Here is a 17,462-nt window from a genome sequence, read left to right as displayed (position 1 = left end):
CGCTCCAAAATAATAGACTTCCCTTCAAGTCATTCTGCTTAAATACTTCACCATCTGAAGGGAGGCAGTCAGCAATTATTTATTCATGGGGACGACGCTTTCTGCGAGGTCCTTAACGCCAGATATTTATCCACAGGCTGAGGATCAGCAGATACAAATTACCAACAAAGTTGTTAAACAGGATACAAGTCATTGTCAATGATAACACTAATCTGTATACTGTATATACTGACTGTATACCGGACATCTTGTTTGTATACTGTACATAACTCCTGTATACTGTGCACACTGCCTGTATACTATATATTGGGTGTAGCGGAGGACTACTAATGTGACAACTCTGAAGAGATAACCAAAGATGCAACACAAACACAGAGGAGTAACATGAGACAGATGGAAGGATGGATAACACGAAAGATCGATCTGGGATAGATAGATAGATAGATAGATAGATAGATAGATAGATAGATAGATAGATAGATAGGAGATATAGTATACTATCTATCTATCTATCTATCTATCTATCTATCTATCTATCTATCTATCTCCTATCTATCTATCTATCTATCTATCTCCTATCTATCTATCTATCTATCTATCTATCTATCTATCTATCTCCTCTCTATCTATCTACTATCTATCTATCTATCGATCTAGCTATCTCCTATCTATCTATCTATCTCCTCTCTATCGATCTATCTATCTATCTATCTATCTATCTATCTATCTATCTATCTATCTATCTCCTCTCTATCTATCTCCTCTCTATCTATCTATCTATCTATCTATCTATCTATCTATCTATCTATCTATCTATCTGAGAGTCCTGACACTTGACCCGCCTACTAAACCCACCATATACTAGTGTTTCGGGGGTATTATGTCCCCCTCGGGCTCCAGGGTTTGGGTGTATCTGCTCCCCTGCACCCTGCATTGTCTCCAGTCTATTTGGTGCAGCTCTTCACAGTTTTCATTCTCCATGTCGCTCCTATCGCTGACATTTAATCAGAGATTTCACGTTTATTCCACAACAGAATAGAAATTGATTTTATTGATTGTCAGCCGGAGCCATGTTAATCTGCAGCTAGCAAACTACTAACCGGCTCCAGATGCAACGTACTAATATTCCATGTTTCTAGATGCACCCGGCGTCTTTCCTGCACATGGTATATTAACATTAAACATTCATTGTATTAATGGAGCGACTGATCCTGAATATTGTTCCCGTGCGGCTGACAATGACGACGAGGATGCAGCGGACAAAAGTGACTCCCTCTGGTTAACTACCTGAACAGCAAGCGGCACAGTCCCAGCACACACAACGTAACATGCAAGCGCGATAATCCGCTCATAGATTTCCATAGAAACTGCCATGTAAAGTGACTGCGCTCTACAATTCCATGTTACATTTTCAATAGGAAATAGTCATTTGCTTCATTTAGATCTCAATGTAGAAGCTGCAAAGTCCAGAACATTCAGATAAATGCTATTCATAGGAGATGAAGTCTGCCTGGTAGCAAATATGTAGGGATCCTCCAGCATAGCCCCTCACCTAGTAGGGAGAGCGACTCCAAAGATGTATTTATCCTTGTGGGTCACTTCCAGGGTCGGGACCCTGAGACCCCTTCCCTGCAGGGTTTATTGATATGAATGGGACTGGTTACATCTCCCATCACAGCCGGGAGAGCAGGAGCGATGCTCTGCAGGGAAATAATAGAAGGGTCACTGCAGTCCCTTTATTTTCAGGATCGCAGGGGGTAGTAGAGGTCAGACCCTTACTGATCACAAAGTGGTGGCATATACTAGCCAAATGCTGCCACTTCTTAAACAACATCTTAAAGATGGTGCGTTGTTCCATGGGAAACGTTACGTCCCTGTCCCGACAGCACTTGTACTTCTACTAGTAGCATGCTCTTAGTTAGTTAGATCTTTATATACACTGTGTTATATGCTCATGTCACTTTACTTGGTGAACGTCATTATGTGGTCAGGGTTCTAGTACTTTCTAGAAGTTGTATTGCACAGGGACTTCTCCTGTAGGTCGCACCGTTGGAAAACTTGTTTTCTGCGCCCCTAAGGTTACTACTCACTGACGTCAGGCATTGCCCAAATTACTAAGAACGGAAATAACTTTCTATTTTAGAGATGTGGTATTTTTGTGCTTAGTGTGTGGCCTAACTTGGAGGAAAGATTGTAGGGGTGAAGGATTGCTTGGAAGGAGAGATGCTAGTAGAAGTGGACTAAAGCTTGTATAAAGGAATGCTTGAAGGAGTGGAGGACAAGTTGGAAGGAGGACTACTTGTAGGAGCATGAAAGGAGGAATGCTTACAGAAGTTGAACTTGGCAGGAGGAACGCTTGTAAAAGAGAGCTTGGATTAAGGAACACTTGTAGGAGGGGAGGACATCTCGAAAGGAATAGGAGTAGGAATACTTATAGGAGTAGGATAGAATAGAATATAGAATAGAATACTTATAGGAGTAGATTACAGCTTGGAAGGAAGACAACCTGTAGGATTGGAGGACATCTTGAAAGGAGTAATATTTATAGGAGTAGGAATAGAAATACTTATAGGAGTAGGATAGAATAGAATGTAGAATAGAATATAAAATAGAATACTTATAGGAGTAGGATACAATAGAATAAAGAATAGAATACTTATAGGAGTAGGAATAGGAATACGTATAGGAGTAGGATACAATAGAATAAAGAATAGAATACTTATAGGAGTAGGATAGAATAGAATGTAGAATAGAATACTTATAGGAGTAGGATACAATAGAATAAAGAATAGAATACTTATAGGAGTAGGATAGAATAGAATGTAGAATAGAATACTTATAGGAGTAGGATACAATAGAATAAAGAATAGAATACTTATAGGAGTAGGATAGAATAGAATGTAGAATAGAATACTTATAGGAGTAGGATACAATAGAATAAAGAATAGAATACTTATAGGAGTAGGATAGAATAGAATGTAGAATAGAATACTTATAGGAGTAGGATACAATAGAATAAAGAATAGAATACTTATAGGAGTAGGATACAATAGAATGTAGAATAGAATACTTATAGGAGTAGGATACAATAGAATAAAGAATAGAATACTTATAGGAGTAGGAATAGGAATACTTATAGGAGTAGGATACAATAGAATGTAGAATATAGAATAGAATACTTATAGGAGTAGGATAGAATAGCATGTAGAATAAAAATATAGAATAGAATACTTATAGGAGTAGGATACAATAGAATAAAGAATAGAATACTTATAGGAGTAGGAATAGGAATACTTATAGGAGTAGGATACAATAGAATGTAGAATAGAATATAGAATAGAATACTTATAGGAGTAGGATAGATTAGAATAAAGAATAGAATACTTATAGGAGTAGATTACAGCTTGGAAGGAAGAGAACCTGTAGGATTGGAGGATATCCGGCAAGAGGTATGCATATAGGAGTGGAGGAAAGCAAAACTGGACGGTTTGGATAACTCAAGAGTGAAAAACTCCTCATTGCTACAAAGATGTCATCTGATTTTGCAAACTGTGTTCTCCAGTAACAGGCAGCACCTCCACCACCAAAGTGGATCACAATAGTCTTGTCTATAATTGTTTATTTCAACGTCTCATCTGTCTCCTGTACTACTGAAGGGATGTATATAATCCAATACTGCCATTATCTACTGCAATAAAGAAAGTTCCATGAAGTGCAAAGTGTCTATGTCCTTCATTACTATTTGGGCAGCTTCAGTTACCTGCAGGGGTCAGGTGCCTAAGTAGGAGAAAGGCCTGGCACAGAGGTGTGCGGGCAGCTGCTATATTGCCACCATCCCACTGCTAGTAAAGTCATTGCTAGTGCCTTATGAGATAGGAATATAAGCTAAAGGGGATCTAACACTAAGCTAAACATCCCAATATCTTCAGCAGTCCCACAGAAATGAACAGAGTGGCAGCAAGACTATGAGACCGCTGCTACAATCACATGGGGGGAAAGGGATCCTGTCCTCAAGATGGATAGAGGTCCTCGACGCTCACCAATCTGCAGCTTATCCCCTGAACTCTTCTTGAACACCCTTTTTGTTTGGTCCATGTTTTGTTTGCCCTTACAGGGCCCTGGAGAGTTTTGGGGGTGCAGTCTACTTCAGGTCCTCCTTTAATAAGTTTAACATACAGATTGCAGTCGCTGTCACGTGGCATTTATGTAAGCATCTGGCTCTGGCACAACAAGGTAACTAAGGGCATAAGAAAGCCGCCCGTCCCTCAGCCCCATTATTTCTGGAGCTGGTCCCAAGTTAATCTCCTACAAGTGGAATTCTGCACAGAGTCTCGACAATTTGTCTTAGGGCCGTGTGACTTTTAGTTATTTTTTATTTTCTTCTTTTCTCTTCTCGCCAGAGACGTGTATTTATGCTCTTCAGAGTTGTTCTTATTTTTTACAGTTACTCAACTGCTCTTAAAAGTATGATTAAGTGTTAAGATTAAGTATTTAATCACGCCGCCGCCACCGCCATGACGGAGGCATGCTGACTTTTTCCATTTGATAAAAGGTAAAATACTTTAAATGCAGCTGGATATGAAAAAAAGACAGAGCCGAAAAGAGAAGCAAATAAAGAAAAACGTGTTTTAGGGCTGAAATCTGCTTCACTCTCAGGAAGCTTTCTTATGTTATTCATGGGGGCTCAGGGGGCTTTGGAGGTGACGGGAGGAGACGACAGGTAAACTGGAGGAAATGTCACAAGTGACGGCATAATGTCAGCTGACGGCGGCTGTCACTGCGGGGGATAATAAGTAACTGGGGTAGTTATAGTATACTAGGGGTATATTAGAAGTAACTGGGGTAGATATAGTATACTAGGGGTATATTAGAAGTAACTAGGGTAGATATAGTATACTAGGGGTATATTAGAAGTAACTGGGGTAGAGATAGTATACTAGGGGTATATTAGAAGTAACTGGGGTATATATAGTTTACTAGGTGTATATTAAAAGTAATTGGGGTAGTTATAGTATACTATGGATATATTAAAAGTAACTGGGGTGGATATAGTATACTAGGGGTATATTAGAAGTAATTGGGGTAGATATGGTATACTAGGGGTATATTAGAAGTAACTGGGGTAGATTTAGTATACTAGGGGTATATTAGAAGTAACTGGGGTAGATATAGTATACTAGGGGTATATTAGAAGTAATTGGGGTAGATATAGTATACTAGGGGTATATTAGAAGTAACTGGGGTAGAGATAGCATACTAGAGGTATAACATAAGTAACTGGTGTAGATATAGTATACTAGGGGTATATTAGAAGTAATTGGGGTAGATATAGTATACTAGGGGTATATTAGAAGTAACTGGGGTAGAGATAGCATACTAGAGGTATAACATAAGTAACTGGTGTAGATATAGTTTACTAGGGGTATATTAGAAGTAATTGGGGTAGATATAGTATACTAGGGGTATATTAGAAGCAACTGGGGTAGAGATAGTATACTAGGGGTATATTAGAAGCAACTGGGGTAGAGATAGTATACTAGGTGTACATTAGAACTAACTGGGGTAGATATAGTATACTAGGGGTAGATTAGAAGTAACTGGGGTAGATATAGTATACTAGGGGTATATTAGAAGTAACTGGGGTATATATAGTTTACTAGGTGTATATTAGAAGTAAATGGGGTAGTTATAGTATATTATGGATATATTAGAAGTAACTAGGGTAGATATAGTATACTAGGGGTATATTAGAAGTAACTGGGGTGGATATAGTATACTAGGGGTATATTAGAAGTAACTAGGGTAGATATAGTATACTAGGGGTATATTAGAAGTAACTGGGGTAGTTATAGTATACTAGGGGTATATTAGAAGTAACTGGGGTAGTTATAGTATACTAGGGGTATATTAGAAGTAACTGGGATAGAGATAGTATACTAGAGGTATAACATAAGTAACTGGGGTAGATATAGTATACTAGGGGTATATTAGAAGTAAATGGTGTATATATAGTATACTAGGGGTATATTAGAAGTAACTAGGGTAGTTATAGTATACTAGGGGTATATTAAAAGTAACTGGGGTAGATATAGTATACTAGGGGTATATTAAAAGTAACTGGGGTAGATATAGTATACTAGGGGTATATTAGAAGTAACTAGGGTAGATATAGTATACTAGGGGTATATTAGAAGTAATTGGGGTAGAGATAGTATACTAGGGGTATATTAGAAGTAACTGGGGTATATATAGTTTACTAGGTGTATATTAGAAGTAAATGGGGTAGTTATAGTATACTATGGATATATTAAAAGTAACTGGGGTGGATATAGTATACTAGGGGTATATTAGAAGTAATTGGGGTAGATATGGTATACTAGGGGTATATTAGAAGTAACTGGGGTAGATTTAGTATACTAGGGGTATATTAGAAGTAACTGGGGTAGATATAGTATACTAGGGGTATATTAGAAGTAATTGGGGTAGATATGGTATACTAGGGGTATATTAGAAGTAACTGGGGTAGATTTAGTATACTACGCTTTGAGTTGGTTTCTTCTGTCTGTTTTGAATATTTGTGTCTGTGTGTTCAACATACTGTTTGTATTATGTATTTTTAGAAATGATTTTTTCATTAATAAAAGATACTGTTTCATACTAGTTTGCATGTTGAATATTTCAACCTTTTTGGAACTAATTGTTCCTTTCTTTTTGTCTTTATATATAGTTTTTGGTTGAAATATGCTTTTCATTACTGGGCCCATGTATGAGAGTTGAATATTTGAAAATTAATGCTTTATATACTCTCGTGTGCTATGCTTGTTCTATGTTTAGGGGTATATTAAGTAACTGGGGTAGATATAGTATACTAGGGGTATATTAGAAGTAACTGAGGTAGATATAGTATACTAGGGGTATATTAGAAGTAACTGGGGTAGATATAGTATACTAGGGGTATATTAGAAGTAACTAGGGTAGTTATAGTATACTAGGGGTCTATTAGAGGTTAGGGGGGTATACTATATGGGGTGGATCTAAGTGACCAGGGTAATATAAATAATGTAAATAGTCAATAAAAGTTTTATGAAACATAGATAGGCTAAGTATAAGTCAGCTATGGGGTAATCTATAGGTTATTGGTTATATATAGGTGTTGGGGGTATATAATAAATAATATAAAGACTGAAACATGATTGAGATTATAAGTAACTTGCAGTAAATATTAGTGACTGGAGGTATAGTATAGAAGTATATTAAATATATGGGGTAAATATAGCTGGTGGAGGGTATGTGCAGTTTGGTGCATTGTTAGATTGGAAAATACAAAGGTGAATGCTGGGATTTGTAGCTCTAGAGGAACTGTCTGTACCTTTATGAAACCATTTGAAGTTAACTCTATAATGTGCACCGTCCGGCATCCCGCCATATACGTAACCATAAAGCTGCCGCAGTCTAATGCACTCGTGTCCGTTACTATACTTATATCCATCCAAGTAATAGAAACGCACATCAGTTATAGAAAACAACCAATTATGTGACATAAAACAGGGCAGAGAGTAATAAGATACAGGAGCTATTTATGCTCCGATACATAAAGCTTTCCCCGATCCTCCAAGCCGAGCTGAACACAAAGTAATTGAATTTTTTTTTTTGTTGTAAGATGAAACAAGTTATCAGTAAAATATAGTCTATCCCTGTCAGTCTGACAATTTAATTACCTTCATCTATCTGTTTCCTTTTCATTCTGAATTGGAAGAAATATTAAGCCTGACAACAGAGAGTAAGCCGGACTCAAATACAGAACATGTGCGCCTGCCAAGACGATCGCTGTGAATGGCGAGGCCGACAGTGACACCGGACCCTGCTGGCACGAGAACCGGAAGAATCCTAAAGGGTTTTCTGCTTAAGTGCAAAGTCTAATGTCAATGAAATATTACATGGGTCACTAAAAAACCCACTGCCTACTGTCTCACTCAGAAGGGTCCTGGCAGCCAAGACATAAGTCACTGTTCAGTGGTAAACTCCCACATACAGAAGAATAAAGAGCAAATCTGTCACAATTACAGAATCATACATCACACACAAACAATACAGATAAACTAACTTAAGACTGCTCTCAAATGGTAATAAAACAACAGATATAACACTGCCTTCTGCGCAGGATGATATTATAATGCTATAAAATACTGCACTTTCTACAATAAAATACCTAAGAAAACAATAATACGCAATGACAAGAATATAACTACTATAATACTGCTCCTATGTACAAGAATATAATTACTATAATACCTCCTATGTATAAGTATATATCCACTATTATAATACTCCTATGTACAAGAATATAACTACTATAATACTGCTCCTATGTACAAGAATATAACTACTACAATACTGCTCCTATATACAATATACTGTAAATAAACCGGACATGATACTTTTAGCACAGTTATTGACGTTGTATCACCTTCTCCGCAGTAATTGCTTTATATAATTGAGGATAATCATTGATATTCCATTATTATTCCATTTTTGTCACTTACAGACACTTCTAGCACAAACCTCCTTATTGTGGATTTATAAACCGATTCATTGACGTGTATAAAAACGTATGCCTTTGAGTTGTGAATCTATACGTGTCTATTAGAGATGAGCGAACACTAAAATGTTCGAGGTTCGAAATTCGATTCGAACAGCCGCTCACTGTTCGAGTGTTCGAATGGGTTTCGAACCCCATTATAGTCTATGGGGAACATAAACTCGTTAAGGGGGAAATCCAAATTCGTGTCTGGAGGGTCACCAAGTCCACTATGACACCCCAGGAAATGATACCAACACCCTGGAATGACACTGGGACAGCAGGGGAAGCATGTCTGGGGGCATAAAAGTCACTTTATTTCATGGAAATCCCTGTCAGTTTGCGATTTTCGCAAGCTAACTTTTCCCCATAGAAATGCATTGGCCAGTGCTGATTGGCCAGAGTACGGAACTCGACCAATCAGCGCTGGCTCTGCTGGAGGAGGCGGAGTCTAAGATCGCTCCACACCAGTCTCCATTCAGGTCCGACCTTAGACTCCGCCTCCTCCAGCAGAGCCAGCGCTGATTGGCCGAAGGCTGGCCAATGCATTCCTATGCGAATGCAGACTTAGCAGTGCTGAGTCAGTTTTGCTCAACTACACATCTGATGCACACTCGGCACTGCTACATCAGATGTAGCAATCTGATGTAGCAGAGCCGAGGGTGCACTAGAACCCCTGTGCAAACTCAGTTCACGCTAATAGAATGCATTGGCCAGCGCTGATTGGCCAATGCATTCTATTAGCCCGATGAAGTAGAGCTGAATGTGTGTGCTAAGCACACACATTCAGCACTGCTTCATCAAGCCAATACAATGCATTAGCCAGTGCTGATTGGCCAGAGTACGGAATTCGGCCAATCAGCGCTGGCCAATGCATTCTATTAGCCCGATGAAGTAGAGCTGAATGTGTGTGCTAAGCACACACATTCAGCACTGCTTCATCAAGCCAATACAATGCATTAGCCAGTGCTGATTGGCCAGAGTACGGAATTCGGCCAATCAGCGCTGGCTCTGCTGGAGGAGGCGGAGTCTAAGATCGCTCCACACCAGTCTCCATTCAGGTCCGACCTTAGACTCCGCCTCCTCCGGCAGAGCCAGCGCTGATTGGCCGAAGGCTGGCCAATGCATTCCTATGCGAATGCAGACTTAGCAGTGCTGAGTCAGTTTTGCTCAACTACACATCTGATGTACACTCGGCACTGCTACATCAGATGTAGCAATCTGATGTAGCAGAGCCGAGGGTGCACTAGAACCCCTGTGCAAACTCAGTTCACGCTAATAGAATGCATTGGCCAGCGCTGATTGGCCAATGCATTCTATTAGCCCGATGAAGTAGAGCTGAATGTGTGTGCTAAGCACACACATTCAGCACTGCTTCATCAAGCCAATACAATGCATTAGCCAGTGCTGATTGGCCAGAGTACGGAATTCGGCCAATCAGCGCTGGCTCTGCTGGAGGAGGCGGAGTCTAAGGTCGGACCTGAATGGAGACTGGTGTGGAGCGATCTTAGACTCCACCTCCTCCAGCAGAGCCAGCGCTGATTGGCCGAATTCCGTACTCTGGCCAATCAGCACTGGCTAATGCATTGTATTGGCGTGATGAAGCAGTGCTGAATGTGTGTGCTTAGCACACACATTCAGCTCTACTTCATCGGGCTAATAGAATGCATTGGCCAATCAGCGCTGGCCAATGCATTCTATTAGCTTGATGAAGCAGAGTGTGCACAAGGGTTCAAGCGCACCCTCGGCTCTGATGTAGCAGAGCCGAGGCTGCACAAGGGTTCAAGCGCACCCTCGGCTCTGATGTAGGAGAGCCGAGGGTGCACTTGAACCCTTGTGCACCCTCAGCTCTGCTACATCAGAGCCGAGGGTGCGCTTGAACCCTTGTGCACACTCTGCTTCATCAAGCTAATAGAATGCATTGGCCAGCGCTGATTGGCCAATGTATTCTATTAGCCTGATGAAGTAGAGCTGAATGTGTGTGCTAAGCACACACATTCAGCTCTACTTCATCGGGCTAATAGAATGCATTGGCCAGCGCTGATTGGCCAGAGTACGGAACTCGACCAATCAGCGCTGGCTCTGCTGGAGGAGGCGGAGTCTAAGATCGCTCCACACCAGTCTCCATTCAGGTCCGACCTTAGACTCCGCCTCCTCCAGCAGAGCCAGCGCTGATTGGCCGAATTCCGTACTCTGGCCAATCAGCACTGGCTAATGCATTGTATTGGCGTGATGAAGCAGTGCTGAATGTGTGTGCTTAGCACACACATTCAGCTCTACTTCATCGGGCTAATAGAATGCATTGGCCAATCAGCGCTGGCCAATGCATTCTATTAGCGTGAACTGAGTTTGCACAGGGGTTCTAGTGCACCCTCGGCTCTGCTACATCAGATTGCTACATCTGATGTAGCAGTGCCGAGTGTGCATCAGATGTGTAGTTGAGCAAAACTGACTCAGCACTGCTAAGTCTCTGCATTCACATAGGAATGCATTGGCCAGCCTTCGGCCAATCAGCGCTGGCTCTGCCGGAGGAGGCGGAGTCTAAGGTCGGACCTGAATGGAGACTGGTGTGGAGCGATCTTAGACTCCGCCTCCTCCAGCAGAGCCAGCGCTGATTGGTCGAGTTCCGTACTCTGGCCAATCAGCGCTGGCCAATGCATTCTATTAGCCCGATGAAGTAGAGCTGAATGTGTGTGCTTAGCACACACATTCAGCTCTACTTCATCAGGCTAATAGAATACATTGGCCAATCAGCGCTGGCCAATGCATTCTATTAGCTTGATGAAGCAGAGTGTGCACAAGGGTTCAAGCGCACCCTCGGCTCTGATGTAGCAGAGCTGAGGGTGCACAAGGGTTCAAGTGCACCCTCGGCTCTCCTACATCAGAGCCGAGGGTGCGCTTGAACCCTTGTGCAGCCTCGGCTCTGCTACATCAGAGCCGAGGGTGCGCTTGAACCCTTGTGCACACTCTGCTTCATCAAGCTAATAGAATACATTGGCCAGCACTGATTGGCCAGAGTACGGAATTCGGCCAATCAGCGCTGGCCAATGCATCCCTATGGGAAAAAGTTTATCTCACAAAAATCACAATTACACACCCGATAGAGCCCCAAAAAGTTATTTTTAATAACATTCCCCCCTAAATAAAGGTTATCCCTAGCTATCCCTGCCTGTACAGCTATCCCTGTCTCATAGTCACAAAGTTCACATTCTCATATGACCCGGATTTGAAATCCACTATTCGTCTAAAATGGAGGTCACCTGATTTCGGCAGCCAATGACTTTTTCCAATTTTTTTCAATGCCCCCAGTGTCGTAGTTCCTGTCCCACCTCCCCTGCGCTGTTATTGGTGCAAAAAAGGCGCCAGGGAAGGTGGGAGGGGAATCGAATTTTGGCGCACTTTACCACGTGGTGTTCGATTCGATTCGAACATGGCGAACACCCTGATATCCGATCGAACATGTGTTCGATAGAACACTGTTCGCTCATCTCTAGTGTCTATTCTTTACCACATGGATCAATAATAACCGCATAGATTATCAAATAGTTAGCCAAGATAATTACTAGAGATGAGCGAACACTAAAATGTTCGAGGTTCGAAATTCGATTCGAACAGCCGCTCACTGTTCGAGTGTTCGAATGGGTTTCGAACCCCATTATAGTCTATGGGGAACATAAACTCGTTAAGGGGGAAATCCAAATTCGTGTCTGGAGGGTCACCAAGTCCACTATGACACCCCAGGAAATGATACCAACACCCTGGAATGACACTGGGACAGCAGGGGAAGCATGTCTGGGGGCATAAAAGTCACTTTATTTCATGGAAATCCCTGTCAGTTTGCGATTTTCGCAAGCTAACTTTTCCCCATAGAAATGCATTGGCCAGTGCTGATTGGCCAGAGTACGGAACTCGACCAATCAGCGCTGGCTCTGCTGGAGGAGGCGGAGTCTAAGATCGCTCCACACCAGTCTCCATTCAGGTCCGACCTTAGACTCCGCCTCCTCCAGCAGAGCCAGCGCTGATTGGCCGAAGGCTGGCCAATGCATTCCTATGCGAATGCAGACTTAGCAGTGCTGAGTCAGTTTTGCTCAACTACACATCTGATGCACACTCGGCACTGCTACATCAGATGTAGCAATCTGATGTAGCAGAGCCGAGGGTGCACTAGAACCCCTGTGCAAACTCAGTTCACGCTAATAGAATGCATTGGCCAGCGCTGATTGGCCAATGCATTCTATTAGCCCGATGAAGTAGAGCTGAATGTGTGTGCTAAGCACACACATTCAGCACTGCTTCATCAAGCCAATACAATGCATTAGCCAGTGCTGATTGGCCAGAGTACGGAATTCGGCCAATCAGCGCTGGCCAATGCATTCTATTAGCCCGATGAAGTAGAGCTGAATGTGTGTGCTAAGCACACACATTCAGCACTGCTTCATCAAGCCAATACAATGCATTAGCCAGTGCTGATTGGCCAGAGTACGGAATTCGGCCAATCAGCGCTGGCCAATGCATTCTATTAGCCCGATGAAGTAGAGCTGAATGTGTGTGCTAAGCACACACATTCAGCACTGCTTCATCAAGCCAATACAATGCATTAGCCAGTGCTGATTGGCCAGAGTACGGAATTCGGCCAATCAGCGCTGGCTCTGCTGGAGGAGGCGGAGTCTAAGATCGCTCCACACCAGTCTCCATTCAGGTCCGACCTTAGACTCCGCCTCCTCCGGCAGAGCCAGCGCTGATTGGCCGAAGGCTGGCCAATGCATTCCTATGCGAATGCAGACTTAGCAGTGCTGAGTCAGTTTTGCTCAACTACACATCTGATGTACACTCGGCACTGCTACATCAGATGTAGCAATCTGATGTAGCAGAGCCGAGGGTGCACTAGAACCCCTGTGCAAACTCAGTTCACGCTAATAGAATGCATTGGCCAGCGCTGATTGGCCAATGCATTCTATTAGCCCGATGAAGTAGAGCTGAATGTGTGTGCTAAGCACACACATTCAGCACTGCTTCATCAAGCCAATACAATGCATTAGCCAGTGCTGATTGGCCAGAGTACGGAATTCGGCCAATCAGCGCTGGCTCTGCTGGAGGAGGCGGAGTCTAAGGTCGGACCTGAATGGAGACTGGTGTGGAGCGATCTTAGACTCCACCTCCTCCAGCAGAGCCAGCGCTGATTGGCCGAATTCCGTACTCTGGCCAATCAGCACTGGCTAATGCATTGTATTGGCGTGATGAAGCAGTGCTGAATGTGTGTGCTTAGCACACACATTCAGCTCTACTTCATCGGGCTAATAGAATGCATTGGCCAATCAGCGCTGGCCAATGCATTCTATTAGCTTGATGAAGCAGAGTGTGCACAAGGGTTCAAGCGCACCCTCGGCTCTGATGTAGCAGAGCCGAGGCTGCACAAGGGTTCAAGCGCACCCTCGGCTCTGATGTAGGAGAGCCGAGGGTGCACTTGAACCCTTGTGCACCCTCAGCTCTGCTACATCAGAGCCGAGGGTGCGCTTGAACCCTTGTGCACACTCTGCTTCATCAAGCTAATAGAATGCATTGGCCAGCGCTGATTGGCCGAATTCCGTACTCTGGCCAATCAGCACTGGCTAATGCATTGTATTGGCTTGATGAAGCAGTGCTGAATGTGTGTGCTTAGCACACACATTCAGCTCTACTTCATCGGGCTAATAGAATGCATTGGCCAATCAGCGCTGGCCAATGCATTCTATTAGCGTGAACTGAGTTTGCACAGGGGTTCTAGTGCACCCTCGGCTCTGCTACATCAGATTGCTACATCTGATGTAGCAGTGCCGAGTGTGCATCAGATGTGTAGTTGAGCAAAACTGACTCAGCACTGCTAAGTCTCTGCATTCGCATAGGAATGCATTGGCCAGCCTTCGGCCAATCAGCGCTGGCTCTGCCGGAGGAGGCGGAGTCTAAGGTCGGACCTGAATGGAGACTGGTGTGGAGCGATCTTAGACTCCGCCTCCTCCAGCAGAGCCAGCGCTGATTGGTCGAGTTCCGTACTCTGGCCAATCAGCGCTGGCCAATGCATTCTATTAGCCCGATGAAGTAGAGCTGAATGTGTGTGCTTAGCACACACATTCAGCTCTACTTCATCAGGCTAATAGAATACATTGGCCAATCAGCGCTGGCCAATGCATTCTATTAGCTTGATGAAGCAGAGTGTGCACAAGGGTTCAAGCGCACCCTCGGCTCTGATGTAGCAGAGCTGAGGGTGCACAAGGGTTCAAGTGCACCCTCGGCTCTCCTACATCAGAGCCGAGGGTGCGCTTGAACCCTTGTGCAGCCTCGGCTCTGCTACATCAGAGCCGAGGGTGCGCTTGAACCCTTGTGCACACTCTGCTTCATCAAGCTAATAGAATACATTGGCCAGCACTGATTGGCCAGAGTACGGAATTCGGCCAATCAGCGCTGGCCAATGCATCCCTATGGGAAAAAGTTTATCTCACAAAAATCACAATTACACACCCGATAGAGCCCCAAAAAGTTATTTTTAATAACATTCCCCCCTAAATAAAGGTTATCCCTTGCTATCCCTGCCTGTACAGCTATCCCTGTCTCATAGTCACAAAGTTCACATTCTCATATGACCCGGATTTGAAATCCACTATTCGTCTAAAATGGAGGTCACCTGATTTCGGCAGCCAATGACTTTTTCCAATTTTTTTCAATGCCCCCAGTGTCGTAGTTCCTGTCCCACCTCCCCTGCGCTGTTATTGGTGCAAAAAAGGCGCCAGGGAAGGTGGGAGGGGAATCGAATTTTGGCGCACTTTACCACGTGGTGTTCGATTCGATTCGAACATGGCGAACACCCTGATATCCGATCGAACATGTGTTCGATAGAACACTGTTCGCTCATCTCTAATAATTACATTTTTCCAAGTAAAGCTTTTCCAGTAATCACAAGCCATCAACTGAGACGTCTCAAGTAGATTCTTCAATATCAATTTATAAACTTGAGGAATCTGAGCCTCTTCTCTGCCCTGTGAGATTGTAGCTACTACTGAGGAATACACCCCATGTCTCCAAATTCTGGAAGTCTTACGGAAAGCTACATACATCCGCAGCACACATCTCTCTTGTCTAGGCATTTTGCTCCAAAGTGTCTGTACAGATAATATCAGACTGGCGTCCATTATGTTTAGCTCAAAGTATTTTGTTTTTTTAGGAGTTGTCAATCTTCTGGACATAAACAATGTATGTCCCTATTCACTGATCTTACAAATGGGCAAAAACTAGGGTTGAGCTGATCTTGACTTTTCAGGATCGATTTTGAAATCCAATTTCCGATCATTTTTCATTCGAACCCGATCTCTATCCTAATTCCAATCCCAATGCAAGTCAATGGGATTTTTTTTTACTAAATCGGAGATCGGATTTAAAAACGTTTCTATTCACTATACAGCATTGAATCTAACAATTGAACACTTTAATTGTTAGAATCCACGCTGTGTAGTGATTTTTTTAAATCACTAAGTAGCCAGAGGATTTTTTTTTTAATCCTCTGGCTACTTAGTCCCCCCTGGTGTCCACTTACCTGCAGAGATGGCTAGTGTTCTCGTTCTGCTTCGCCTTCGCTGCCCCCACCTCCCAGGTTAGAAGAGTGTGGGCGGGTACTGGGAGGGGTAACGTCACATCTCCCCGCCCTGTACCCGCCCACACTCTCCTAAGCCACAAGCCCCGCCTTCTTCCTAGCTCTTTAACACTAACCTGGGAGGCGGGGGCAGTGAGACGAAGAAGACCAAGAACACCGGTCACCGTACCAGCCATCTCTGCATGTAAGTAGCTACTAGAGATGTTAGCTAGTCTCCCATGGAAAACAATAGGTTAAAAAGCCTCCCATTAATTTCAATGGGGAGCGCACGTACACCGGCACCCATAGAAATCAATGGGATCTGTTTTAACGCCGCTCATTCTGAAAGAGATTACATTCAGAAAGAGCGGAGCGTATACTCAGTGTGAAGGGTAACATTGTTAGCTTTTCCCACAATGCTTGGCCAGTCGCAAAGCATTGTGGGAAATAATAATCTCGATCCCACCTAAAAAGATCGTGTTCGGAATTCTGATCGCGATCGTGAAATTTTCTCGATCGCCGATCGGAATCTGATCTTTTCCAAATACGATCGCTCAACCCTAGCAAAAACGTGATCACAAATTCTATTAAAAAGTTGAAGAACACAAAAAATGGGAAAAGTCCTTAAAGAACTTGAAAGGAGTCTACAGAGGTCTTACAGGAGCTGGAACAATGAGGTAAAAAACAAAGCGTCATTGATATTTATGTTGTTTTTTTTAAGATAGAACTAACCTACCAAAGTATCAAAAGAACCTACATAGGTCCAAGATGTGACACAGTAGTGGACTCATAAAGGACCATTAGAAGACAATCCATGAAACCCGAGTCCAACATGTCACACACTAGTTAAAACCTTTCGGTTGTCCAAGTCTTTTTTTTTCTATCCCTCTAATAGATATATTAAGATAAGATAAGATAAGATAATCCTTTAATAGTCCCACAGTGGGGAAATTATATTATTATTATTATTATTAGTGTGAAGACAAGATATAAATATCGTCCTCCACGGTGATAAGTATGAGGCCAATAATCCGAAAACGCTTGAACAAAATCTATAAACCAGAAGGAAACAAAAACACAAAAACAGAGCAAAAACATCCCTCTGTTATCATTGCAATGTCTTGCCCTAGGGTAACGTACCTGAATTAGAGATTCAGACAATTTCTCTTCATCTACTTCTAAGACAATGTTCTTAATTTCTTCGTAAGACATTCGATAAGACCCCAAGAAGATGGCTGAAATCAATAAGAAATCATGGATTAATACAGGGGCAATGGTCATATT

The 17,462-nt window shown here is 42.8% G+C and overlaps 1 protein-coding gene across 2 annotated transcripts in view; it reads right to left on the bottom strand.

Annotated features, from left to right (window-relative positions):
• The window catches only part of DIAPH2 (diaphanous related formin 2), an 824,584-nt gene that overhangs the window by 442,120 nt on the left and 365,002 nt on the right, over positions 1-17,462 (bottom strand). For both annotated transcript variants that reach the window (XM_075260108.1, XM_075260109.1), the window contains one exon: positions 17,319-17,413. In XM_075260108.1, coding sequence (XP_075116209.1) covers positions 17,319-17,413 — 95 coding nt within the window. The remainder of the gene's footprint in view (positions 1-17,318; positions 17,414-17,462) is intronic.

The sequence above is a fragment of the Leptodactylus fuscus genome, chromosome 11 (genome assembly GCF_031893055.1).
Source record: "Leptodactylus fuscus isolate aLepFus1 chromosome 11, aLepFus1.hap2, whole genome shotgun sequence".
NCBI classification, from domain to species: Eukaryota; Metazoa; Chordata; class Amphibia; order Anura; family Leptodactylidae; genus Leptodactylus; species Leptodactylus fuscus.
The sequence above is the reverse complement of the archived record's forward strand: the minus strand, read 5'-3'. Positions and strand labels throughout refer to the sequence as shown.